This window comes from Mustela lutreola, chromosome 11 (genome assembly GCF_030435805.1).
Source record: "Mustela lutreola isolate mMusLut2 chromosome 11, mMusLut2.pri, whole genome shotgun sequence".
Taxonomy (NCBI): domain Eukaryota; kingdom Metazoa; phylum Chordata; class Mammalia; order Carnivora; family Mustelidae; genus Mustela; species Mustela lutreola.
The window spans coordinates 99,809,715-99,836,584 of record NC_081300.1 but is presented as its reverse complement, the minus strand read 5'-3'; the positions used below and the strand labels follow the sequence as shown (position 1 = coordinate 99,836,584).

Sequence of the window (26,870 nt, the reverse complement as noted above, 5' to 3'; positions counted from 1 at the left end):
GAGGCGTGGCCGGACGGGTCTCGCGAGAGCGGCGGCGGCCAATCGGGACGCCGCGGGGAGGGGGGGGGCGGGCCGGGGCGTGGCCGGGCGGGTCTCGCGAGAGGGGCGGCCGGAGCGGCGGCCGGAGCGGCGGCGGCGGGCGCATGGAGGCCGAGGCGGGCGAGCGGGCCCCGCTGCTGGGCGCGCGGCGGGAGGCGTTCGCGGGCCGGCGTGCGGCGTGCGCGGCGGTGCTGCTGACGGAGCTGCTGGAGCGCGCCGCCTTCTACGGCGTCACGGCCAACCTGGTGCTGTTCCTGAACGGCGCGCCGTTCGGCTGGGAGGGCGCGCAGGCCAGCCAGGCGCTGCTGCTCTTCCTCGGCCTGGCCTACCTGGTGTCGCCGTTCGGGGGCTGGCTGGCCGACGCGCTGCTGGGCCGCGCGCGCGCCATCCTGCTCAGCCTGGCGCTCTACCTGCTCGGCGTGCTGGCCCTGCCGCTGCTGGCCGCGCCCGCCACGCGCGCCGCGCTCTGCGGGGCCCCGCGCCCCACGCGCCTCCGCAACGGCTCGGCGCCGCCCTGCCCCGACGCGCCCGCCCGCTACTGCGCGCCCGCCGCGCTGGCCGCGCTGGCCCTGGTCGGCCTGGGCGTGGGCGCCGTCAAGGCCAACGTCACGCCCTTCGGCGCCGACCAGGTGAGCGCGCGGGGCGCCGGGGAGGGACGGGCCCTCCGGTGCACGGGCGCGGCCCTCCGGGAACGAGGGCGACGGGGCGGCGGTCCGAAGGGCGGTCGGGACACGCCGGCCGCAGGTGCAAAGGCCCTGGGGCCGGGACGGGAGCGATGCCCTCGTGGCAGAAGCCGCTTGGGCGACAGCCCTGCCGGGGTCCATAAGCGCATCAGGTCAGCACGGACGGTGCGCGCTTCAAGTTCCCCAACGTTCTGCAGCAAATACCTTTGGGAGAAGCTACAACAGAAGTGGGGAGAGCCCTGGGGCCAGGTCCTGGGAAGCCTTTAAGAGACTTTGAGGCGTAGTTGGAATAGAGTAGGAAGCCTTTGTGGGTTCGGCGGGGGGTGCCGGAGTACCATGATCTGGTGTTCGTTTCTAAAAGCGGGGCTTCCAGCGCAGGTGTGTGCCTGACAGCTGAGGCCTGACAGCCAAATCTGGTCCACTTCCCGTTTTCGGGGGGCCCATCGACTGAGAATGCCGGAGGTTCTTAGGTTCCTGAGTGGTAGGAAAAAAAGCAAAAAGAGTCTTTTGTAGCAAGGGAAAGTTTTACAAAATTCAGATTTCGGTGGCCATAGATGAAGCTTGATTGGAAGAGTCCTGCCTGTTGCTTTTCGCACACTGGTCTGGGGGGCCCGCTTTCACGGGGCCGCAGCAGAACGGGGAGTTGTGACAAAGACCGGGTGTCTCTCAGAACCTAACGTGCTTACGCCCTGCTTCGTCACAGAAAAAGTTTGTGGCGTGGTGAAATGGCAAGGGAAGTGATGACCACCGGCGTACCAGGTAGGAGTCCACTGCACTGGCCCAGTTAGAGGGACCTGGACTAGGGTGGACTCGGTGGACGCGGATTCAGAAGGGTGCATTTAGGACAAGTCGTTTCGTAGAGTCGGCAACAGTAGGGAAGACGGTCCCTGGGTTTTTGTGCTGAATAACCGTGTGATTGTACCGACGGCTGCTGGGCACCAGGCCCTGTGCGCCGTACCGTATTAGTCCTCATGATACCGCCACTGGTGTTGTGCCCACTTCACAGATGAGGAAACCAAGGCTCGAGAGGAGAAAGCATTTGCCGCAGGTCGCACAGCTAGTACAGGACTGAGCCAGGGTGCAGAAGCCTGTCCTTGAATGTGAGCTTCAGATAAAGGACCTGTGTCAGGCTTCCCCTTGAAACGAGGTGGCACATTCTAGTGATGCTGGGAGTGACAGCTGTCTCATGTTCCAGATTCTTCCTTCTCTGCACCAGGAAATGTGCTTTACCCAGGTGAACTCATCGGACCTCATGGGAATCTCATACCTACTTTTCCAGTAAGAAGATGGAGGTACAAAAGATGACTTCTTTTGTTGTAGGGCGTGTTCAGGCCAGTGTGGTCGTCCCAGTCTGATCTCTGCTTTAACCGTGGCTTCGAGATGGCCAATGTGGGACACAGGGCGGCTGGGGCAGACTTGGGTGTCTGGGCCCAGGCTGGTGGCTTCGGCCTGCTGCCGTCAGTGAGGGCACAGCCTTAGCAGCACAGTGAAGCACCTTTAAAACTGGCCACGTGGGCCACGAGCCACATGAATGTTTGTTGTGCCCCTCAGGGTCCTTGTTATACTGCCTTAGCTACGCCTCAGGACAGCTTGCGGACTGCACTTGTCTCCTTCACCGGAAGCACCCGGGGAGAAGGTTCCACCCGCCCAGAACCACAGCAAGGAAGTGGGAGCTGGGTTGGGACCCAGGCAGTCCGGCTTGAACACCTGTTCTCTCCAGTCAGTAATGGACCAGCAGTTAACGTTTTGTATAGGAACGGTGTTCTCGTAGAGGTTATCGAGAATGCCTGATGGGACAGGAACTTTTTTCATGTGTAATAACACTTGGACATTAAAAACAAAACAAAAAAACCTGCTTCTATGAGGTAACTGGACTAATCTCTTCAAATATTTATTTAAAAAATTTTTGTTTGTTTGTTTTCATTATGCTCGTTGGCCAACACGGAGGACTTCATAAGTTCTCGTCGTAGCGTTCAACGATTCACGAGTTGCTTGTGACACCCAGGGCTCACTGCACCACGTGTCCTCCTTGGCTTTATTTTTAGGTTTCCATGGGGTGTTGCAACTTTTAAATCATTCAGCCTGATGAGTATCTCATTTATAGCTACAGAAAAAGAGAACCAAGGATCTAGGTGCAGGGTCTATAAAAGCGTATGTTTCACGGTCCCCGTCAGTTTTGGCCTGAGATTAAAACATTGAGTGCAAAGTTGAGATCATCCCCTGAAGTGATGCGCGGATAAAATAGATGGGGTCCCTGTGCGCACTGGCGCATGCCCCAGCCGTGGGCGTCCCTACGTGCTACCGTGGGAATGAAGGCTGGAGAGGCCATGCCAAGGGATCGGACGTGAGTGATGACGCGTCCTTCCATTCCTGTTGTACGAAAGGGCCTGGAAATGGGCAAATCCATAAAGACTGGAAGAGGCGTGGCAGCGGGGGCCGGTGGAGAAGGAATGGGAAGTGCCCCTGAAGGAACTGTGTTTCTTGGTGGTGTGATGAAATGTAGAATTGGATGGTGCTTGTGGTTCCTCAAGTGTGGGGAGGCTGAAACCCACAGAGACAGTTGTACCTCAAAATGGTAAATTGTTTCACATGTGGTCTGCGCGACAAAGCATTTAGGAGGGAAACGTTGGGACCCTTCTGCCAGGGTGCTAGCTCCGCGGCCAGGGGTGCTGGCTTGGTGGAGGGGGTTGTGGCTCCGAGACCCGGGTCTGGGCAGGAAGCCCGCTGGGCTGGACGGCTGCGCTGGTCCTCAGGATGACTTAGCTGCTCCTCTCCTGGCTCTTCTCGTTTTGAGGAAGTCTGATTGTGTTTCTCAAGCCCTTTCCCTGCTCCCTCACTCCCCGCACCCCTTATCTCTGAAGCAGGGCCTGTAGGGATTGTTCTGAGTGAGAGACGGGCGCTGTCAGGCTGTGCAGCCCTGGGGGGTGTCTGCTGGCCGGGCTGCAGGTGGGCTGCTGACCATGCCGAGGTGATCCACGAGGACGCTGGTCCTGCCAGCCCCTTCATTCCCCCCAGTGCCCCACCTGCGGCAGAGATCACAGTGTCCTTTCAAACAGAACTGAAAGAAGAAAAGCTTACTACACAGATGTAGGGAGCGAATGATACATTTTTTTTTTTTTCTAATGGAAAAAAAGTAACAGCCTTGCGCCTTTGAAGGAGTCTTGCCAAGCCAGCCGACTGCCTGCCTTACTGTGCTGGTCTCTGGTCTTTGAGCTGCGCTTTTCTGAGCTGAGTGCAGTGGCCTCTGTTGACCAGTCACATGAGAGGCCGTTTGCCCTCGCTGGGGAGGGCGGGAGGCCCCCCACGCTGGTGCTGATGTAATGTGACCGGCGACGGGCTCGCCAGCTCTGGGCACAGAAGCATGTGATATGTAGTTTGTAGGAGCTGGCTTCCCATTTCCAGGAAAAAAAAAATCACTAGTGTGTTGTTACTTATGGCCTTAGGAAGAGGCTTCAGTTTCTCAAGTAATATTGGAGAATTCGACCTGGATGTTCCGAGCAGTTGACTGCCAAGTTCCCGCAGGACGACATGCGCAGTGTCGCCGTTGGTGACAACAGGGCTGATGTGCTCGAGCTAATAATGTGTGTTGTCTGCATTAATTGCAGATGTTCTGTTTACCGGCCCTCCTCCTTTTGAGGTTTGCCGAGTCCGCCCCTCCCCCCTCATTACAGGTTCTTATATCTTTAGTTACATTTTCTCTGAAACGATTTCTCAGCTTATGGTTTTTTCTTCCCTCTGGTCTGTCTTTGGGTAGCGTGAGTATTTGCGTCCAGTTTATATCTTTTGTGTCCCCATGAAGAGCCGTCTTAGAAATAAGAGAAATTCCCAGGACGACTCATTAATTCTATCCTCATGCCAGCATTGGGTCTAGGACCTCCGCCCAGATCTGACATAGGTAGGGCACAAGTTGAAGTTCCTCCTGAGAATGGGTGGTTTATTTGAAATTCAGATTTTCAGTTTGGGATGCTGGTTAGAAAGTCATCAGCTCAAGCATGTCTCTTGCTAACACAGTAGCCGTACTAAATAATTTCAGAATAACATTTTTTTTTATCTTTTGAGGAGCACACAATTTTGGGTGTTTTATACCAGCAACTTTGATTTCGGGAAAATAGCAATTACGATGTTATACTAAGTTACAGGCCTGCTGACAGGGTGCTTTTTTGTATCTGGCACTTGGTTGTCTGGGCCCCCACTGAAAACCTTTGTGCTCTACTGATGGAGATTGTTCTGTGGAACATGTCAGATCTGTGACCTGGACAGAAATCAGCCTCTTAGTAACTTGTTTTTTTGTTTTTTTTTTTAATATTTTATTTATTTATTTGTCAGAGAGAGAGGGAGAGAGAGCGAGCACAGGCAGAGAGAATGGCAGACAGAGGCAGAGGGAGAAGCAGGCTCCCTGCCAAGCGAGGAGCCCGATGTGGGACTCGATCCCAGGATGCTGGGATCATGACCTGAGCCGAAGGCAGCGGCTTAACCCACTGAGCCACCCAGGCGTCCCACCTCTTAATAACTTGTAAGAAGGAGACAATAGAGGTTCCTAGGACAGCAAGCCTAGGACTGTCTTTGTATGCAACCCAGCATTGACCTTTAGGTAATAAGCTTGTTGAGAAAGTGTGTGAGATCACTGCCTAGAGTAGAGTGGTGTCCTTGGAAACGTGGACGTTACGGTGCGAAGGGAAGGCGTGTGGGATGCGTGCCCCCCACGTGGGGAATGTTACCTGGTGCTTCTGCTGAAGTTCTGGAGATGAACGGTTGTCAAACCCTCCAGGGATTTCTGTCCTTAACCAGCACGTCTCCTGATTCCCTCCATAGCCTTCCTGGTCTGTGCAGTGTTGGTTTCAGTGTGGGATTTCCTCCGGGCCCCAGATTGATCAAGGCATGAGCTACACAGCAGTGGTTCTGAAACTTGACTGTGAGTAGAAGTGCCTGGAAAATGTTTAAAAGGCCTATTCCTGGCCCCCAACCCCAGAGATGGTGACTCAGCAAGTCTGGCCTGAGAGCCTTGTGAATCGGCACTTTGAGGCGGCGTTCTGGTGGTTCTGGTGTTTCCAGAGCACGCGGTCCCCAGATGTTGCTTTGAGAAGCTCTCTTGGATTTCTTGGATGTGAGCTCACTTAAGAAAAACACCACGCAGACGGTGTAGTGATTGAAGTTATCAGGTGCTCCTTTGTCAGGGATCCCGAGCGTATGTGCTGACTGTGCTGCGTTTGCTGCAGGTCGCCATGATGACCGTGACCGTCGTCACCTCACTATACAGGTTTCTCATCCTCGAAGGTTACCACATTTCAAAGTCTGTTTCCTTCTGTTGCCTTAGGTTAAAGACCGAGGTCCAGAAGCCACAAGAAGGTTTTTTAATTGGTTTTATTGGAGCATCAATCTGGGGGCAATCATCTCGCTGGGAGGCATCGCCTACATCCAGCAGAATGTGGGTTTTGTGACCGGCTATCTCATCCCCGCGGTCTGCGTCGGCATCGCCTTCCTGGTCTTCCTCTGCGGCCAGAGCGTCTTCATCACCAAGCCTCCCGACGGCAGTGCCTTCACCTATATGTTCAAGATCCTGGCATATTCATGCCGGCCCCAGAAGCGAATCGGAGAGCAGAGTCCCAGTGGGTGAGTGCCGAGTTGTGATCGTAGGCTCAGCCCACCACGACGTCCCCATTGCTGTGAATAAAGTGCTCGCTTCGGTGTGACGCAGGCTGATGTGCAGGGCGGGGCTCCCGCCTAGTGGTTTAATGTCTCACGTCAGCTCGAGCATGTGCTGTGGCATTACTGTCTTCCCACAGCTGGACTCCAGAGCTCATACTTTGTGTATAACTTCCACATTGAACTTGCTCTCACTGCTGATTTAGATGGACCTCTTGTTTGTAGAAGGATGAGGGAGGTAGGGGCGCCTGGGTGGCTCAGTGGGTTAAGCTTCTGCCTTCAGCTCAGGGCATGATCCTAGAGTCCTGGGATCGAGTCCTGCATTGGGCTCCTTGCACACTGGGGAGCCTGCTTCTCCCTCTGACTCCCCTCCCCCTGCTCATGGTATGTCTGTGTGTCTGTATGTGTGTGTGTGTGTCTCTATCTCTTAAATAAATAAAATCTTTCAAAAATAAAAAAGGTGATGGAGGTAGAAATTGGCAGAGAGCATAGGAGAGGTACTATACGTACTGTGTACGTTTGTCTTCTATTCTAGAAGTTTGGAGTTCATTTGAATGAACAATAAAGCACTTGCTTACTTTGTAGGTGCCCTTCTGTGCTCTAAGCTGTTGTTTCTCACTTGTGAGTCAACAGCTGTGTTGATCAGCCTGGACCCCATCGTCCCATGGTCACTGCAACTGCTCTGTGACAGAAGGACATAATAGTATTTTGAGATGCAGTTAGGGGAACTACATCATCCCCTTTGTGTGGGACTTCCCCCGTTTTCACGCCAAAAGCCCCATGGTCCTGAGGGTTTTAGCGCTGAAAGCCCCATGTCCTGGGGAAGTCCCTGCAAACTGGGAAGGATGGTAGGTCACCGTAGATGCACATTAATAAGGGCAAGTCTGGGCCTTAGCCCACGAAGAGACCTCAGCAGTCCTGGTGTTTATTGAAGCATAATCTACGGGTAGTACAGTGCGTCGTCTTAGCTGTACAGTTCTGGAATTAGGACCTTTAGCCATGGAACCGCAATATGGTCAGGACAGAATATTTCCCTCACCCCAGAAGAGTCCCAGGGACCCTTTGTGAAGGACTCCCTTGGAACATTGTGATCACAGTAGGTCTTCCTGGGGGGCGGTCTGTCCCAGAGCCAGACGCTGACCCCTCAGGGCAGTACACCCCTGGCTGGGTGGCTCTGATTGCCAGAAGCTCCTGCAGGCCGACTCCCATACCTGCCTCCTCGTGGCTGGTCTGCTTGTATCTTACGTGTGCCCTTGGAGTCCCATGAATGTCTGATACTGGCTTCCATGCGGGACGTTTGAAGCTGTTCCAGAAGCGCTCTCGTGGCCCTGCCCCTTGGCTCCGGGCTGCTATGGTTCCCGCAGGTCTCCCAGCTGGTCCAGGAATCGGAAGGGCTCGGTGTGGCCTTTGGACTCCTCGTTCAGCACTAGCAATGGTGGCATCACACTGGAGAAGGGGCAAAGATTCAGACCGTGCTGCCTTCCTGCTGCAGTGCCAGAACCTGCCTTCAGGCAGAAGCGGGTTCACATCCAGGTGCTTATCCTGCGGGTTGATTTCTCAGGAGCAACGTGAGTGGCTCTGCAGTTTCAGGGTGTCGGTGTGGGTAGTCCCTGGCAAACGTTTCCACAGGAGGACGGTCCTGCTTTGTGCACGGTTTGGGGTTCTGAATGCACAAGTGGCCTGACAAAAGAGACTGGGACTTACTGCCACTCGGAAGTCTGATTTCCCATTAGGTTTGGTTTTGGACAGCTGGCGCAGTTAAGATACAACGGACTGTCTTGAGAGAGTTGGCGGTCCAGAGAATTCTCAAATTACGCTCTCCTCGCGCACAGAGTCCGAGCTCTGTGACCTTGGGCAGGTGAGTGACCTTGCCAAGCCTGCATTCCCGTTTTGTACAGTGGACAGGGGCTCATTGCGAGGCCTGAGCAGCTGATGTGTGCACAGCTGTCAGCTGTGGCGCGTGGCACATGGTGAGCGCCTGCTGATGTCCAGGGCTCCGTCAGGATGCTCTTGCAAACGGTCGGCTCCAGAAATCTAGGAAGTGCAGCATTGCCCAGCGTTTCCTTCATTGGGCCCAGGCTGATCTGTGCCTCCAGCTGACTTTACGTGAGAAGTCCACGTGTGTCTGTTCAGTTCATCGAACTGAGCGGGACGAGTTGTAAGGCTTTCCTGAGATACATACCTCGTTGAGTTGAGAGTCTGAAAATTCACAGCCCCTCTTTGTGAGAGAGAGCAGCCGTGTGTGCACACAGACTGGGGAGTGGGGGCACTTCTGGGTCCTGTCTGCGTTTCGTGTCGTTTGTGTCTGTGGTTCCACAGTGAACCCTCATGTGTTGCAAAATAGTACACCGACACCGTGTGTGAGTTAGGGAAGGCGTCAGGTGCGCATCAACTTGGCACTTTTCAGGATGTCTTAACGATACAAGACGAGTAACGTGACCAGTAGCGTTTCTGGGTGGTTCTCTGTGTAAACATGGGTTTCCTGCTGGACTCTGACATGTTTTTGGAGAGACACACATAGGGTGTAGTGAATCACTGATAGTATCTGAAATAGGTAGGTGAGAACTTTATTTTTGCTTTTGCCCCCGCCCCACCATTGGAGAATCTCTGAATATCTTCAAATAAAGTATGACAGTATCTTTAGAGTTTAGAGTTTCTCTCTGAGTGAAGTTTTCCTGTTATTTTCCCTGCTAGAGAAACTACGTATGATTAGGAATAGTATCTTTCTAAATTAATTTGTGTATCTCTAGCACCAGGTAGAACGGACCTGCGCATGGAGTATGTGCTCAGTAAATGTTTGTTAAATTGAAGTTAGCTGTACTGTCCAAAATTCAGCTAAAATACTAAGTTACAGTTTTCAGTTTTTTGGTTCTTCCCTCCATTCAGATGAAAAAATATCAATGTTTTATGAAACAAAAATGATTTAAAATAGTTGTAAATTGGGTAGGAGTTTATAAACTAGAAAGCATGCACTGCCATTTGTATCTGAGTCCCAGAACAGAAGAAGGGAAGAATTCTTGAAGGTAATTATTCATGTCCTGGTATTTCTGGCTTTAGAGAATATTTGGCAAATACAACAGCTTTTTCTGTTTTATCCTTAAGAGTCTGGGAGCATGCCTCACTGTTAGAGCGTTTTGGAGCTACCCACTGGGACCTGGTCATTTTATAAGTAGTGAGACTGTCTTAGAGTAAGCGAGTGCCACTGCTCACGCACGAGCTGTGACTGAAAGGCCTGCGTTCTGACCCGACACACCTGAGCGTGAGCGTGAGGCCTGTGGCCAGCAGCGGAGGGCAAGGTGGCGTCCCTGGTACCTGGGTGTCGGGCTTTGCGGCCAAGGCTCTCTGGCTCAAGTCCCAGACCCTTCCTCCAGCTTTGTCACCTTGGGCACCTTCTTGCCCTCTCTGACTGGCTTCCTCCTTGGGGCAGTGGGGCCAGAACACTGTCCCCATGCCTCCTCCCAGGGCCGTGGTCCAGGGTAATGAGCAAAGCACGCAGTGGACCTGGCTGCCTGTGACATTGTCACGGTCCCATCAGCACCGCAGCTCTGCCTCCCAGAATAGAGCCCTTCCTCCTGGGCCCTTCCGTGGCTGCACTTTCCATCACCAGCTTTAGTAGCAACACGGGTGTTGTGGTTGTGAAGTTTTAAAGCCACCTGCTTCAAATTCCTGACAGTCCAGCCCGGTTTTATTTCCCCTCAAACGCTCGTCTGGCGATGTCGCTGGCATAGTGGCCAGCCTTGTTCAGTGCGGGTGACGGGAGCTGGGGAAGAGACCGCTAATGTGGCAGGAGCCGCAGGTGCCTTTCGCGGCGAGGCCCTCTACCAGCCCTGTCGGCACATGTGCAGTGCTGGCCGCTGTGTGGGGTTTGCACGGCTAGTGAGCAGGAGGGCCGGAAAGTAGAGCAGTGCAGCAAGCCGGTTCCCTGCCTCCCTGCTTAAATTGTTGCCACGTACCTGATTTCTAGGGCTGGAAGAAAACTAACTCCTTCATTTTATCTCCCAAAGTGAAGGCCTTGGAGTCCTTCAGCACTCTTCTAAACACAGTCTGTTTGATTCATGTAAGAGGTCTCGCGGAGGGCCGTTTACGGAGGACACGGTGGAGGACGTGAAGGCCCTTGTGAAGATCATCCCCGTGTTCTTGGCTTTGATCCCCTACTGGACAGTGTATTTCCAAGTGAGTCGCGACTGTCACGTAGCCATAGCTTTCTGTCCCCGCCTTCGCTTTGGGCACCACCAAAGTGCAGGGGCGCTGTGCCCTCTTCTGCAGAGTCTCTGGGATCTTGGAATCCTGTTTCCAGTCGTGGAACTCACTCCTGCTGACATAGGCGTCCTGAAACCCTTTTCATGAGAGACGCTAAGAGCGGGTGTGCTGCTGTTTTTCCAGGCCCCGCCTTTGGGTTTAGTCTCTGTGACTCCTGTTCTAAAGTTGCTCTCCAGGGGACTTGTGCGATGACCAAAGAATCGCTCTATTCTCAGACCTGAGCCCCACGTGTGTCCTCGCGGGGCGGCCTGGGGTGGGTGGCCCGCTGGAGAGCTCCCGCACCTAACGGCACCACCTTTCACACGCAGATGCAGACAACGTACGTTCTGCAGAGTCTCCATTTGAAGATCCCGGCGATTTCCAGTATCACAGCCACTCCTCATACGGTGAGAACTGCTGCAATGATGTGAAAACGCTCCCCGGAGCTTCTGTGAGAGGCGGTGCCTGCGGCCGGTCGTTGGTCCTTCTCAGGGCTCCGCAGCTGCTCCGAGGGCGGCTTCGTCGTTGGAGTGGGACTTGTGCTTACTTTAGAGACTGTTCTCCTGGGGGCCTTGTTGTTTCCTAGATGGTTGACAGGTGCCAACCAAACACTAATCTTCCTACCTGACTTTTTTCTCCGTAAACACACAGAACAAACCACAAATGCACTTAGAAGTGAAAATCTTTTTCAGTTCCAGTATCTTGAAACTGAGACTTTTCCCTTAGGAGGTTATACTTCGTGGGAATGGACTTCGCTAGAATAAAGATTTTCTCAGGTAGACATTAGTTGTGAGGTGAGCAACTCATTGCTCCCAGGAACTAACCTTGTCTCGTGCATTTCGATTCCAGTTCCCGGCGGCCTGGCTGACCATGTTCGACGCAGTTCTCATCCTCCTGTTAATTCCCTTAAAGGATAAACTGGTTGATCCCATTTTGAGAAGAAATGGCTTGCTCCCGTCATCCCTAAAAAGGATCGCCGTTGGAATGTTCTTTGTGATGTGTTCTGCCTTCGCTGCAGGTGGGGAGGCGTTTTGGTCTCATTTCCGGAGCTCGAAACTGGCCTTAGCCGTTGTGGGTGACTCGGGGCCCCGTGATGGGCCCTTGGTCACTCTGTGTAGGCACACCCTAAGAGGACGGAGTTGGGGTGTTGTGAACGGGTGTTGTTCGCTTTCTGGTTTCCATGATGTGAAGGTTAAGATTTTCTCCCTACGGTTCTGCTGTTTTTCTTCTAGAGCCGAAAGCAGTAAAGTGCTCTGGAAAGTGACTTCTGGCTTGGATCAGAGGAGGCTTGCTCTCTCCCTTCTGATGGAGATTGTGGGCGACGGTCGATCGCTGAGTGGATGAATTTTTATATCGGTCTCAAAGTCATGGGTTCACTCTTGGCGTTCTTAACTTAGGTCCGCAGTTGACTTTGGTCTGTCCCTGAACAATTGCGTGTGTGTTTCGTGAGGAGAAAGATTTCCTCAAGTCCAGGTTCACGACTAGCACACACCCCCAGAGGAGGGCATTCGAGCCAGTGCCTGAAGCTCCCCAGGGCCGATGAGGCGAGTTTTCCTTTGGGGGCCTCACTATGTTTTCATGGTTCTTACATTCCGGACTGTTAGGTTGTTAGAATATCTTCGTCGACATTCTCAGCTCGCTCTGGAGTTCTTCCTTCATTAATACTTGAAAATCATTGGACCATAAGACAGCTTAGTTACATAACAAGAACAGAAAAGCTGATCCTCCCGAACCAACCATGTATCACCCACTGTTATGAGGAATTTAATGTTAAGCACCGCTGAGACAGGATTTAATATTCTGCAGCAGTGTTTCCCAGCAGCCTCCGTGTGCCGTCCCCAGAGTGAACGTATTGATATAGTACTTAATAGATATAAAGAAATGAGTCTCTAGGCTTAAGAAATCTATATTCCAGGGACCAGGACATTTTAGAAGACAATTACATTTTCTCTTGATCAAATAGATAATTAAAGCGAGCTTGTGTCTGGATGAAGTGTTTCCTGTGTGCTCTGTTCGTGGTTCTGTTTCTCCTTCAGTCCTGTGGCGCAGGGGAAATAAGAGCAAATAAAACTGAATTGCAGTGGGGCTGTGACTGCGGGTCTCATTCAGCAGGTCCAGAGATCGTCAGGGCTGTCTGGAGTAACTGCTGCCCGGGGATGCTGTCTGTTTGTCCTGCCTCTCTTGAGCAGCTGCCGCAGGCTCAGCTTTGACCCTGGAGCTCCCTTCTGTCCCTATGCTGGTGGGGCCCTCTCTGCACCACAGCCATGCTTGTCACATGCCAAGGAAGGGGGTCCTAGTTCTCTCCCTCTGGGAGGGGAGGTATCCTCGGTTTTCAGGCATTTCCTGGGAGATTCTAGGTTTGGGCGCCTTTAATACCATCTTTTCTTTCGATTTGATTGCTGGCCGGGTAGCTTCTGGGAGCCGCCCTGAGAACTGCGGAGGGCATTCCTGTGGTCTCTGCATGTGTTTATGTAGGAGGCAGCTGACCGCTGAGTGACCGCGGAGAATGCCCCGTGGGCAGGGCAGCCAGGGCTCACCAGTGCCAGCAGAGCACTCGGCACTTCTCGCCCAGCGCTGGGCAGGATGGGCCGTGCTCTGCGGGGTCGCCTGTGCCTCGGGGCGGGGGCTTGGGGGAGCTGGTGTGGTCACATGGCCCTGAGGCTTCGGAGTTGGAGAGTCTCCCTTAGGAATAGGAGCCACCCGCTATACTTGTGTTATTATACTTGTGTTCTTAAACAGTGGGAAGGAGCCCCAGAGTCACTGGTTCAGGGATTTTAAGTCTCTGGTACTTGATTTAGGCACAGTTTATTAACTTAACAGTGGCAGGAGCTTCACGAAGCTTTACTTCCAGCTCGAGCGAGCATTTAACTGGAACATTAGTGGGCTTTGAGTAGAGATTGAAACTGAGCAAACCAACATTTTAATAGAAAAGAAACTTTTGCCTTTGAACTTACCCTCCCCCATAATCAATCAGTATCTTCCATTTAGAACCACACCTGCTGGGAATGGTTCGTTCTGTCACGTCTCTCCGACGAGAATCAGGCAGGTCCCTTGGGTTTCTCAAGCATGCATAAGGGAAAAGGGAGTGCGCTCGTTAGTTAGATTTCCTTTCCCCTTAAAGAACCGTGTGTCCCCGAAAGCACCGTGTGCGTACAGTCCTGGGTTACTGGAGCAGCAGATGCTCACTGGAGGGAAGGCGAACTCGGAATCATAAAGAAGGAAATAAAAACCAGCTGTGATTGCCCTAGAGGCGCTTAGCATTAGGGCGGTGCGAACCTGCCTGGTTTTGTGGGTCTACCCACACCCCCTCTGTGTTTTTGCAAGAACGGGACCCCGTTGCGCAAGCCTGATTGAGAAAGTAAGTGTCAGAAAAACCCGAGGAGCAAAGTAAAAGCCGTGTGTGTTACGTGTAAGGAGGGAAGATTGTAGATACAGAGGAGCCATCGCACACGTGTGCACACACACACTCACTCACTGGTTGTTCCACCACCTTCGGAAATCCGTGGTTACCGCTCTGCGGGCGCTGGGAAGATTACGGATATGATACGTGGTAGATATGTTGTATTTCCTTTGCCCCCTTCGAAGACCAACCCTGAAGCATGGTGACTGTCCTTCCCCATCAGCCGTTCCTCTGCAGTCCTCTGTGGTTGGGGCTTGGGGTGCCTGGGAGCATGACTGGGCATTCCTGCGGAGGGTTTCTGCAAGTGTAAGCAGGGCATCCCTTTAAGGCTTCGGATGAGCTGACAGAGTTCCCTTCCAGGAAGCCTGTGACTCCGCCGTCATCCCAACCATGGGGCCCACCCATCCACCTGCCGGCCCCTCCATACCTTTGGGGGTGGTGTGGGTGCTAGTCAGCACGGGCGTAAGCGGGACTGTGCGCGGCCTTCAGGGCCCGAGAGCATCCTGAAGTTGGGGTAGAGCCTGCTGAGAGCCTTTCCCTGGCTCATATCTGGCATTAGTTAAGCGCGGGTCCACAGCACGTTTTCAAAAATTAGTATGACATAGTCGAGCCATGGTCATGACAGATGCATGGAGAAGAACTGGGGAGCCCCCAGAGCATCCATAACCCCCCCTTCCAGGGTGACCGCGTGATGTCTTCCAAGGACATTCGCTGTTACAGCAAGAGAAATGAAACCGATTATTCACAGCTTATGACTTAACTGTTCCTGATTCTGTTTTTCTATGTCAGTTACACATTTAAATCACGGTGTTTAACAGCTAAACGCGCCGTGTTAAATATACCATCCGTTCTTGGACCGGTCCTCTCGGTGCGGGTGGTGGCTCACTCCAGTCTGTCCGCACGCCGGACGCTTGTGCACACGCCCCCGCCCGTCTGCATGTCTGCCTTGGTTTTCTGTCACCTTGGCTTTCTGTCTCCCCGGTGGAAAGTGTTCAGGCCACGGGCACGAGTTCCGCTGCTGGCTCTCTTGTCGGTGCTCGTTCCTTTCCCTGCGAATCTCTTCCCTGAAGGATTTAAACACAGAATGTCTTTGTTTGGAGGCGTGTTACGGTGATGACGATTCCCCCTGTTATTGGTCCCCAGATTCTGTGTGCAGTTAGGCCCTTTGGCATTTTGTGCCAGGGTTTTCTTGTTCATGGTGACATGCAGTCAAACCTTTCATTGGAGGAATATTCTTTCTAGTATTTTCCTGTTTTCTTGAACTTTACTTATGGTATTTTATAGTTTTACGCATGTCTTCATTTTAGGTGCTGTGCATTTTGTACTAGGTTTATTCCTAACCCCTTGGTGTATTTTTGCTCGCTCCCATAAGGAATTATTTTAAAAAATTCTGAGTTCAAATGAATTCTTTTCGAATGGTCACTTGTTTTCTTCAGACAGCACGGGTTCCCTTCCTGCCGCCAGGTGACTCTCCCTCCCTGCGTCTCTGGTGGGCAGTGTTGGTGGGACTGTGGGTTAGTGCTGGGAGAGCTGGGGGTTGTGGAGAGCCCACTGCCCCCTGGGCTCTGACGGGCGCCTCCAGGGCAGCTCCCAGAAGCTTAGAACTGGAGTTTGAGATGCATATTCACAGTGATGCTAAATTTCTAACCTTTATTTCAAGGTTACTGGGTCTATTTTGGTTTCCAAGAGGATTGCATGCCCCCCCCCACCCCGTCCCCGGATATTGATGGTTTAGTTTTATTAAATTCTTGATGCTCTGGCCTCCTGGGTGGCTTACTAGGTTAAGCCTCTGCCTTCGGCTCATGTCCTGGTCCCAGGGTCCTGGGATTGAGCCCCAAGTCGCGCTCTCTGCTCAGCAGGGAGCCTGCTTCCCCCTCTCTCTCTGCCTGCCTCTCTGCCTGCTTGTGATCTCTGTCTGTCAAATAAATAAATAAAATCTTTAAAAAAAAAAAATCCTTGATGCTCCTTCCTGCATTTCTGAAACAAATGAGTCTGTCCAGAGGGCAGCCTGTGGTGGTCTGTGTTCCTCCACTGCTAGCTGACAGCGGTCTGCGGTCTGGCGTTGGGGTCGTATGGCTTCAGGAAGGGAGTTGGTAGACCCCCAGTTTCTGTGGGCAGGAGAGTATCACACTGGGGAATTTCTGTGTGCCCAGGGGAGTTCAGGTCTTTGCCTTGAACATCACATGAGCCTGTTCCTCTCTCAGGAGAAAAGGGATGATGTTTTCACCTTTTCCTCAATTCTGTGCAGATTGTGTTTTCTCTTGAATCACTTGTTTTTTTTTTTTTAAATGTCCTGAGTAAACCATTCATTTTATTGAGTTTTTTATTGGACTGGAGATAAAAATTGTCTTTTCAATAAATGTGTTTCCTTCCTCTTTTCCAGTTTCGTGTATTTATGGTTTTTTTTTTTTTTTTTTAAGCAGGCTTGCCAGAACTGTGTGTATGTGATGATTTTTCCGTCGAAGTACGTCTTGAATTTATCAATTTGACTTTCTGTGTGTTTTCTAACAACACAAAACAAGACGGGATTTCTGTTACCTTGGGTTTGTTTTGTGATTTTCTCTCCCGTGAGTTACTCCAGGCTTCGTTTACTTTCGCTGTTTCTTCCCCAATTAATAGTGAAACCTGTGGGATGGCATGAGTGTGCCTGTCGCTGACACTTGGGCAGGTCTTGTGTGCTTGGATTTGTTGTAATTTTGTCGTCTTCTAAGGCGACTGAACCTGCGTTTCACTTCGTGACCCTGCGTGATTCGGGGAACGGTTTTCCTCGTACTGAGGCTGATCCGTGGGTCGCTGGTGTCTCGTCTTACTGTGGAGTTGGGAGAGGTCACGGCTTTACAACTCCCACCTTTGGGCTGCAGACCCTCCTTTCTGGCCTGGTGGCACTTTCTAGAAATGTTCGTAGGATGCTGAACAGGATAGATCCTCTGTTGGAGCTCCACGGGCTGTTTCATCAGACGCGTTCTAGCAGGAGCCCCGACCTGTGCGGCTTGCGAGGGGCGCCGGAGCCCTGCGGGTGAGCGCACGGCCCAGGAGCGTGTGGCCGTCTGCGCATCGTCTGCTGGATGGGCCCCGGGGCCCGCCACACCCAATCTCAAACACTGTGTGGGTCTCCCAGTGCGACCCCACAAGCACACACCTTTGTGTTCCCCCGTTCTCTGAGTTGAGCTGTGGGTCGTGGCCACGGTGGCCAGGGTTTGCCTTTGGGCCTCTGGATGGCAACCCTTGCACCAAGCGAAGCCTCGTAGTGACGGTGTCACTGTGTTTCTGTCTTCTCTGGGGTTAACTGTGCCCCTGGGGGAGAAGCGGTCCCGAGCCCGCGCCTGCAACCAGATTTTCGTGCTGCTCCCCTTTCCAGAGCGTGGTGTATCCGTGTCTCCGTTCCGGGAGAATGGATGCCTTCATGTCTGTGATGCTGTGGGCAGAGGGCCGCGCATCGGTGCAGAGGGCGCGTGTGCAATGGAGCGAGCGCATCTGTGATGTCCCATGGGCTTCTCTTGAATCTTTCTCTCTGCTCGTGTCATGTGGCGTCACCTTGTCTGTTGCTGGTGACTGCCGGCCGTCTCTTGGCCGGTCCTTCCCCTCCCCGCCCCCCGCCGTGCTGGTACGCCTTCACCCTGGTCCTACCCACACCCGTGGGTTTGCTTTCCTCTGACGTCTGCAGAGCCGTGGGTCACTGAGGAGTGTGCTGTGTCGGCCATTACGGCCCCTAACGTCACGCTCGTGTGGGTGCTGCCTCGTTAGTTCCCTGCGGTGACCTCCCGACGTCCTGCGCGGGACCTCGGTGCTGGCGGCTCCCCTTCCTCCATGAGCAGCTTCCGCGGACAGCGCTCCGTGCCGCGGTCGTGTGCGTGGTCGGCCGCGCGCAGCACACCTCCGGATCCTTCCCGACCCGCCGCAGGAGAGCCCTCCGCCTTCACAGGCTCTCCCCCCGGCCTCGTCCTCTGTGTCCCCCTGGCCAGCACCGCCTGTTTCAGCCTCTCCCCTGATGTGCACAGCGTGCGTGCCGCGGGTAAGACCGTGGAGCAGGTTTCGTCCCTGTTGGCAGCCCCAGCCCTCAGACGCAGGCACACGCGTCCTCACCGGTCCTGCCCTCCGTGTGGAGGAGAGTGTTCTCTCCAGCTTCAGTTTGCAGCCCTCAGGACGGGCTGAGAGAGTCCTTCCTGCAGACGGAGCTGTGCTAGGATTGCCCCGAACCTTCCAGCTGCTCGCTGGTGGCTGGTGCGGTGACCTTGCAGTGTGAGGGGAAACTCTGCCGACCCAGAGGAAGCCGCTCACACTTTGTCCCATGCCCAGAGGACAGCTGTCCCTTGTGGACAAGACCCTTCATGCCACTACCAAGAGTCCTGGCAGAGAGAGCCACGGGCCTGCCGTGCCTCAGAGGCCGCATCCAGAGCAGCCAGGAGCACCAGGCAGACGGCTCCGCCGGGTCTGCTCCCGCACTTCCTGCTAGCAGCCGGAGTGCGGAGGCTGGGGGCTCGGGGTCCCCTCCACGCGCCTCCAGGGAGGGGACGCAGGACTTTCTGACGGAGGTGAGCCAGAGGCCTGTCTTTACGTGCTCCTTTGACAAGTGCTCTCCTGGTTGGACATTCCCCGTGACCTGTAGCTTGGGGGCCGATTCCAGAATTCGTCTTCCCCCTCCTGTTACTGGTAGCCTGGACCTTCTCATTCTCAGGTTTCTCTCAGACAGCTGACCTTCCTCATTCTCACGCTTTTAAATACATATGCGCGTGCACAAATATTTATTAAATACTCCAGCCCATTATTCCATTCACAGAGCTCTTTAGGACCAAGACCGGCGACCTCTCTGACCTCAGAACTCGCCGCTACGGCTGTTGCCTCTCCGCTGCAGGCTGAGCGGCCTGTGCCTTCCTGCACAAGGAGGGGCTGCTCGGGCGCTGGCTTGTGTCCCTGTGCGGTTTGGTTGCCCTCATTGCCCTTGAGAAATGACCAGTAACGGAGCGAGATCGAGGGCTGCTGAGGGTGCAGGCTGTTCGCCGGGGTTCGGCGGGGAGACGGGCCTCCCGCGGGGGCCGGGGCTGTAGGCTAATGCCCGGAAGTCAGCGGGCCAGCCTCAGGCCCCCAGCGTGGCGAGAAAGACGTCTCTGAACTCAGTGCCCCCGACGAGTGGGTGCGCAATTACGCTCCTCACGGCAGGCGGGTAACAGAAGGCGATCGGGGGCGTCCCGAAGCTGGGGCGAGCCCCGTGCGGGCAGCGTCCGTGGTGTGAGGCGGTGTGAAGACCCTCCGGAAGGGGTCTGGTAGGATCAGTGTTGGAGTAACTGTTTAGGAAGTCGCCAGTGCGCGGTCCTTTAGGTCGGGGGTTTCCGGGGGCGCTGGGGCGCTGGGCCACACCCTTCCACTTTCTCGAGTAGTCCGTAAGCATCTTGCAGCAAGCCTGTAGTGTTTTAGTTTAATTGCAAACGTTAATGAGTAAGTGTTCTATTAACCTCCTTATGAATTCCAGGAATTTTGGAGAGCAAAAGGCTGGACCTTGTCAAAGAGAAAACCATCAATCAGACCATCGGAAAAGTCGTGTATTATGCCGCCGACCTGCCGATATGGTGGCAGGTGCCACAGTACGTGCTGATTGGCGTCAGTGAGATATTCGCCAGCATAGCAGGTGGGCCTTCTCCCGCGCAGGTCTGGGGCCGGCCTGGTGCGGAGGGGACGGGGCGGGTGTCTCCCTGTGTGCTCTGGTAGAACGCACAGCGAACAGGGACCCGTGTTTCACGGCAGCAGCGGTGGTGTTGGATGTGAGTCGGTAAGTACGTGGTACTGTGGCTGAGGCTCTTGTTTCGGGTGTAGAAACGGGGCTCCCAGAGACATTTCCGTGGCTCATCCACTACCATGGAGGTGCACAGAGAGAGAGGGAGGAGGAGGCCGTGGGTGGTTCCTCCCAGGTTGGACACTTTAACCACGGCTCTGTGGTTCTGCCGTGGCGGCCCAGGCACTAGCCACTGCCAGAGCTCTGGGTGTGTCTGCTTTATGAAGGAGGCAAACCTGTTCGCACAGTCTTCCCTCCTCCCACGAGCCGTGTGCTGTGCGGTGCAGACCAGCTCCATGCTGCTGGAAGGGAGGGACCGAGTTAATGATGACCAGAGCCCGGATCGGTTGTGGGGGCTTGTGGTTCCCGCCGCACTGTCAGCGGACTCCGGCCGCGTGTGCTCATGACTCCGGAGGACGAACAGAGTGGTCCTACGTTTGGGATATGCTGTAGATCTCCACGTGTGCTTGTTACAAAAATCTGAGTTTATAGATGTCTCATTGAGATTATCTTAAGATTTGTTGCCTTTAAGATAGAAGTCTTCCACAGAATCCGCATTGTAGTCTGTATATGTTGTTCATACCTCCTTAGCTGAGAACAGAGAAATTTGCTTTTTTGGCCATAGAGATCAGTGCCCGAGCCAGCACGTCAGAGGTCACCGTGACGTGGGAGAGCAAGGACTTGACCTTTTGCTCGGTGACTGACTTGCAGGACTCGTGGTGAATGGAAAGGGCCCCTGATTTCTTGACCTTGTGTTAAATACAGTCTTCAGAGCAGGGAAGGGAGCTGCCCTGCTCACCCGCGTCCCCACGTGGGGCCCCGTGCTAACCCTGCCACGTTCAGGCAGGCCCTGTCAGCCCCACTCTCACGGAAACAACCTCCTCTTTCTGCAGGTCTCGAGTTCGCCTACTCGGCCGCCCCCAAGTCCATGCAGAGCGCCATCATGGGCTTGTTCTTCTTCTTCTCCGGCGTCGGCTCGTTCGTGGGCTCCGGGCTGTTGGAGCTGGTGTCCATCAGAGCCATCGGCTGGATGAGCAACCACACAGACTTCGGTACGGGCCGCGCCGCTGTTTGAACACGGCTACTGGCCGTACCCGTGCTCGGGCTACGGCGGGCGGTCGTGTTAGTGGAGGACGTGGGCTCGGGCTGCGTGGGGTCGCGGTAGTGGAGCTCGGCTGCCTGGGAGCTGTCTGAGACCCCGCGCCGCCTGGTCCCCTGCATCCTTGTGCGTTTGCTGGGCATAGATGAGCCTCTCTCTGGGTCGGCGGGGCTGCTGCTGCTTCCTCGGAATTCCGCGGATCAGTCTGGTCCGTGTCCCCAAGTTGTCTTCATTCACCTTGGGGGTGGGGTGGGGTGTGTGTTTGTGTGTGTGTGTGTGTGTGTGTGTGTGTGGTTTCTCTTTCTTGACAGCACTTCTACATTTTCTGCTGTTACAGACACGGATAGATAGTAAGTTCCTTTCTGGAGTCACAGCTGTGACTCGTGACTGACAGGAGGGGGTTTTACCGCTGACGCCAGTAGGGGGCATGGTGGGCGCTGAGCAGAATCACTTAACAGAGAGTTTTGGTGTTCCCAGATTTATGGTAGCTTTTAACTGGGTGCAGGAGTTGAAGGTTTATCTCTTCTGTTTGGTCTTTGAAAACCGCCTTCTTACTTGTTCCTGTTCAGTCTGCGGCATTTCCTTGGGTCCAGGGCCCTTAGCTACTTTTGGGTCCTAAACCCCCTTGGAACTCTGACACAATTCCAAAGACCCTTCCCTGACTAAAGTAACATTCCCGTCGTGAGGGGGGAGTTCCGGCCTGTGGAGTCTCAGGATGACTTCCAGAAACCACAGCCGCTCCTGTGGCCCCAGGAGCCCCGGCCTTGCTGCGTTCTGGCTGTGGGAGCTTCCCCAGGGCTGGCTTACGGGCCGGGGTAGGGCTTTGCTGTTGATCCCCGGGCCCCTGGGAGGGGGAGCAGCAGTGGAGCGCGCGCAGCAGGTGCACGGCGGCTTCTGGGAATTCTCACAGGTTCGTGGTGTCCCGTGATCTGTTTTCTGTGCAGGGATGGACCTTCTGCAGACAAATCCTTGACGCAGAGAGCAAAACCCTGTTGATTCTTCTGTTTCTTTGTCTTACTTTTCAGCATATCTTGAAGGATTGATTGTTTTGATGACCTCGATTGATTGCTTTCCAGTGATTTCATCCCCTTGTCACTGATTATCTCCAACTTTACCATCACTTGCTCTTTATTTCCGACAGTAGCTTCCAGCCCCCTACTGTGAGGCTCGTCTCCAGTCCTGGTGCCCGGCTTGGAGCTGGATCCCGTGTGCCCGTGTCATTTTCAGAGCGGTGTGTCTTAGGACAGCCCCTCACCATGTCTAGGGCTATCCTTATTCTCATGCCAGTAAGGAGCATTGCAGCGAGCTGTGGCCGCAGCCCGGTTGGCAAGGAGAGATGTGGATGTGGGGAACGCACAGTGAGCCAGGCAGCTCCCTCCCAGCGCCCCCCACCTGGGGACTTGGGGCGAGAATGGGACCAGGTAATCCCCAGCGTGCAAGCGCCGGTAGAATCTGGCAGTGGAGGGAGTGGCGGATGTCATCCCGGGCGCTGTCTGTGCGTCTCCCGGCTCCCTGCTGCCCCGGCCCCTCCCTTCTGCACTTGTGTTCAGGCTGGTGCTGAAGCAGCGGCCTTGAGCTCGCGGAGCCTCTCCTGGTCGAAGCACGGAGTGGCTCTGGGTGGAGTTACAGGACCGCGGGGCGGAGGTGGAGCCCGGCCCTCGCTCTTCTGCTCCCTCCCCGCCTGTTCTCCCGGTTGGCTGGTGCTCGCCGTCCCGTCGCCGTCCCGTAGATCCGGGATGACTCGGGCTGTGAAGCTCACCAGTCTTTTTTTTTTAAGGGTTTTTGGTTTTTTTTTTTAAGATTTGTTTTAGAGAGAACATACATGAGCAGGCAGGGAGGGGCAGAGAGAGAGAGCGAGGGAATCCCCAAGCAGACTCCACGCTGATGGGGAGCCCGAGGCAGACCCAGTCCCGCAACCCTGAGAGCATGGCCTGAGCTGACTGAGGTCAGTAGTCGGGCGCTCTGAAGACTGAGCGTTGCTGGCGCGTATGATGTGCAGCGCACGTCTTGGAAAGTATCGAATCCGGATCAGGATGCGGTCCGTTTCGGGAGGCTGCCCTGCGCCTGCCGGGTCAGTCCGCTCACCGGCCTGCTGGCTGCTCGCCGCCGCGACACAGGGCACCGTGGACTCCTCTTAGCTGCGCCCTGTGCTCTCCGGCTCCATTCCACACGTGCGTCTGGCGCCATCCTCTGCGGCCCGTTCTTTCTGACTCTGAGGAGAAGCCGGGCGGCAAGTCAGTCACGACTCGCTGCGCTGTTCTGCTCTCGCTGGCTGTCGGTGATGTTGCGGGTGTGAGGCTGTCGTGAGTGAAGCAGCTGGCGACCTTCTCGCTCGTATGTTTCGGGTGACCTGTGAGCTCATTTCTCCGGGGCCCAGGAGCCTGTCTGGTCCAGTCCGACCTCCCAGAGTTCACCGTCTTCGGGGGTGATTGTCCTTCGGTTTGCGAGGAGGCCCAAGAAGTACAGGGTGACAGTGGGCGGCAGACGGGGCTCTGAACGCCCTTCCTGACCCCACACAGGCCGACCCTAATCAGGAAGTCTGTCGTTCTTTGGCATGCCAGCTTTGAGCTTCGGAAGTTATAATATTTATTTACATCCTCACTTGAGAGGGAGAGTGAGTGCGTGCCCGGGGGAGACGCAGGGTCCCCGCTGAGCAAGGAGCCCCCAGTGGGGCTCGATCCTGGGGTGGTGACCTGAGCCGCAGGCAGACTCTCAGCCAACTGAGCCCCCTGGGCGCCTGTGCCTCGGAAGTTTGAAGTGACTCCTTACTTTGGGGGGCTCCTGTTTCAGTTTTAGCGCGTGGAATGACATCATCGGGGTCCTGCCAGCAAGCCTGCGCGGCACCGTGGAGTTAAGACAGCAAGTGGCAACAGCAAAGTCCGGTCTCCGGGAGGGCTGGGTGGGCCTCCCGGTACCTGGGACAGAGCCCGGCACGCAGCAGGGACTCAGTCACTGTCCTGACTACCGTGTAGACGGTAGGAATGCAGGTGCTACCAGATCCTTTCCGGCGACGCACGGGGGCAGCCCTCACCTTCCGCAGCCTGCCCAAGCACTGGTTCGGACATGTGCTCTGTCATTCTTTGTGTGCACGAGTACAAGCGCCGTGGGGCACTGAGTCAGTGAGTGTGTGTTCAGACACAGGGAAGGTTCCAGAACAGCCCACCCTCACAACCCAGCGTCGGACAAACAGGAGCGCCCAGTTCTGATAAGTGAATCAGAGAGCTGCTTCTGACGTGTATGAGCGAGGGTGGCTCTGGAGACGCCGCCAAGCGAGTACGTCTTTGCTTATCTGTCGAGAAATGTGCTGCCTTTTACAGCGGGTTGGACGGATGGCGGACATGCTAGGACACCTGTGGGCCGTGGCGATGGGGTCAGGCTTTTTAGGGAGCCCAGGGTGACGTGCTGTGAGCGGCTCTGAATGTTTCGGTGCAAACATTGTGTTTTGCACACACACTTCTCCACACGGAGCGGTGTGGTCCGTGGTGGCTGGAAACTCCAGCGGAAAGACTCCCGCTACAGACTTGACGGTCCTGGACCCGTGAGGACCGTGGGGATGGTCCCAGGCGGGCGATGGTGTCGCCTTCCTGCGTCCTGGGTCCTGTGCGGGGTGCCCTGTGTGCACGCGCTCTGCACACTGCTGTTGCCCCCATTTCACGGGGGCTGGGGGGGGCCACCTAGCCCAGACATGGCAGGCCACTTGGCTTTGAGCTGCATTGGCTGAGCTTCAGCATGTGTGTCTGGAACCTCTTCGGCCTGGGTGGGGTGTGTTGGGAACAGAACGGGGCAGCGCGTGCAAAAGGCCGTGCTCAGTGCTTGGGGCGAAGCTGAACGTCAGCTACGTTAGCTGTTGGGACGGAGGATGCACCCGTGCCACCTTGAGGATGCTAAAACCTGAACCTTTTTGGGGAAAATTTTAAAAATCTTGTGTTAAAAGATTCTGTACGTAGAGTGCCTGTCAGCCGTCGCCCTGGCTTGTGCAGGGCACCCGCGCGTGGGAGGGCGCTTGCTGTCCAGGAGCTGCTGCTCAGCGCAGGACACCCACAACTCCTAGGCAGATGCGGCGTCCGGGCGGGCCCGCGGTGTGGCGTGTGGTGTTGATGGGTGTCCCGGTTCTAGACCCGAGCTGTGGAGAGCGTCACTTTATAATCGGCCTGCGGGTGGGTCCTCAGGACAGCTGTGCGCACTGGGTCAGCCCGCAGCCCCCGGGGAAGAGCACCGCGGAGAAAGACTGGGAGGAAACCCCACCCCATCCGGTATCGCTTCGGGGGCGGCACAGGGCCATAGTGGGGTTGATTGTTCCCTTTCCCCAAACCTTCTGTACTGGAAGAATTTAAGGAAAAAAATACTTTCTCAACGTTGTTTGTATTTTGGCCAGTGGACACTCCGCTCGTTCACCTCGGACGGTTCCCTCCAGCCCGCCGGGTGGATTCTCGGGAGCCGTGGTCTGAAATAGGTCTTGTTGCTGGGCTTCCTTGGCCAGGCGCTGTGGCCTCATCCTCCCGTCGACCAGTGGGGAGACTTTTGCGGGGGACGGGGGCGTTCACGCCAGAGACCCCGGTCCTGAGCCTGTGGTAGAGACAAAGCTGGCTTCAGAGCAGCGTTTGCAGCAGTTGAAGAAGCAAAGTGCTTATGTATTTTAGATAATAGAGATAAAATTCCCCCCCCTCCTTCTTTTTTAAATAACCGCAATGAAAGATGACCGTGACCTTACTAGGAACCAAACTTAATAGCCGAACTCTCGTTTTTTTTTTAAGATTTGATTTATTTATTTGACAGAGAGAGATCACAAGCAGGCAGAGAGGCAGACAGAGAGAGAGGGGGAAGCAGGCCCCCTGCTGAGCAGAGAGCCTGATGCGGGACTCGATCCCAGAACCCTGGGGTCATGACCTGAGCCGAAGGCAGAGGCTTTAACCCACTGAGCCACCCCAGGCACCCCAATAGCAGAACTCTTGAATAGTCCCTAAGTGCAGCTGACGAACTTCTTTCTCCCTCTTTCTCCGCAGGCAATATTAACGGCTGCCATCTGAACTATTACTTCTTTCTTCTGGCCGCGATTCAGGGAGCCACCCTTCTGCTTTTCCTGATCGTTTCTGTGCGGTACGACCGGCAGCGCTCGCGAGCCAACGGGGCGCCTGCCAGCAGGAGGACCTGACGTCCCGAGGCCATGGCCCGGACTGAAGGCGGCCACGTGCTGAGCAGGAGAAGCTTCTCTGACTTCCTAACCACGTGCGTGGTCCCTGGATTGCGTCTCCTCTTCTCCCAGATGAGCTGGGTAAGTGCCTTTCCGTGGTCCCCTCCCGGAGCAGACGCAGGCTCCTCATCTGGACCGCCGGGAGCCGCAGGGACGGAAGCTCTCCGCCGAGCCAACGGGGCCTCGGGAGACTGCGTGTGTGTCCGTCGGCGTCCTGATGTGTTTCCTCCCTGTAGACCGAATGAGCTCACTTTGTTGTCCTTTTTGATTAATGCACGTCTGCTTGTCCGGAGGAATGGGAGGGCTTTTTAAGAGGTAAAAGTCCAATGTTGCAAAGATGCTGTGCGAAGGTCGCGCTGATGGTTTCTGTCGTGAGATGCGGGTCCCGGCGTTGCCCGGCTCGTCGGTGTGGGCCGGTGGTGAACCTGTTGTGTCTGCTGCTTCAGAAACTACTTCTCTTTCAGCCATTGATGTCGAATTTTTTTCTTAAGAAAGAACTCGCATCAGGAAATATTTAAGACTGTGTGTCCTATCTCAAGCTACAAAGCAGTATACAGGGTATTTGAAACTTCGCCTAGTCTGTGCTTCTGGATCACTTCCTTCTGGACACCACTGAGGCTGAAGACCAGTCCTGGAGGACCGTTAGGCACATGTGACTAGGAGCAGAGTCTGTCATTCGAGACCATTGGCAGTGTTACACGTTACCTGTGGACTTGAGCTGTGTGATGTCACCGGCTCCTGGATTGTTCTGGTACTGGATGTGGGGTTGCTAATGTTGTGAAATAAACTGTTCTCTGTTTGTTGCTGTA

The 26,870-nt window shown here is 54.9% G+C and overlaps 1 protein-coding gene across 2 annotated transcripts; it reads left to right on the top strand.

The window, feature by feature from the left end:
- Window positions 1-102: 102 nt before the first annotated feature.
- On the top strand, window positions 103-26,870 carry SLC15A4 (solute carrier family 15 member 4). Of its 2 annotated transcripts, none has more exons than XM_059139876.1 (8): window positions 103-668; window positions 6,037-6,332; window positions 10,430-10,538; window positions 10,934-11,011; window positions 11,454-11,622; window positions 19,472-19,627; window positions 20,665-20,823; window positions 25,874-26,870. In XM_059139876.1, the coding sequence occupies exons 1-8, from the start codon at window positions 144-146 to the stop codon at window positions 26,020-26,022; spliced, it is 1,641 nt and encodes a 546-aa protein (XP_058995859.1). In that variant the 5' UTR covers window positions 103-143; the 3' UTR covers window positions 26,023-26,870. The 2 variants fall into 2 exon arrangements, with proteins under 2 accessions (XP_058995859.1, XP_058995858.1); XM_059139875.1 differs by having other exon boundaries at window positions 104-668; window positions 10,370-10,538.

Coding starts and splice junctions, on each gene's coding strand:
- SLC15A4 (XM_059139875.1), top strand. CDS start 144: ATGGAGGCCGAGGCGGGCGAGCGGGCCCCGCTGCTGGGCGCGCGGCGG. Junction 6,333..10,369: donor GGAGAGCAGAGTCCCAGTGG/GTGAGTGCCGAG, acceptor TATCTCCCAAAG/TGAAGGCCTTGGAGTCCTTC. Junction 20,824..25,873: donor GAGCAACCACACAGACTTCG/GTACGGGCCGCG, acceptor CTTTCTCCGCAG/GCAATATTAACGGCTGCCAT.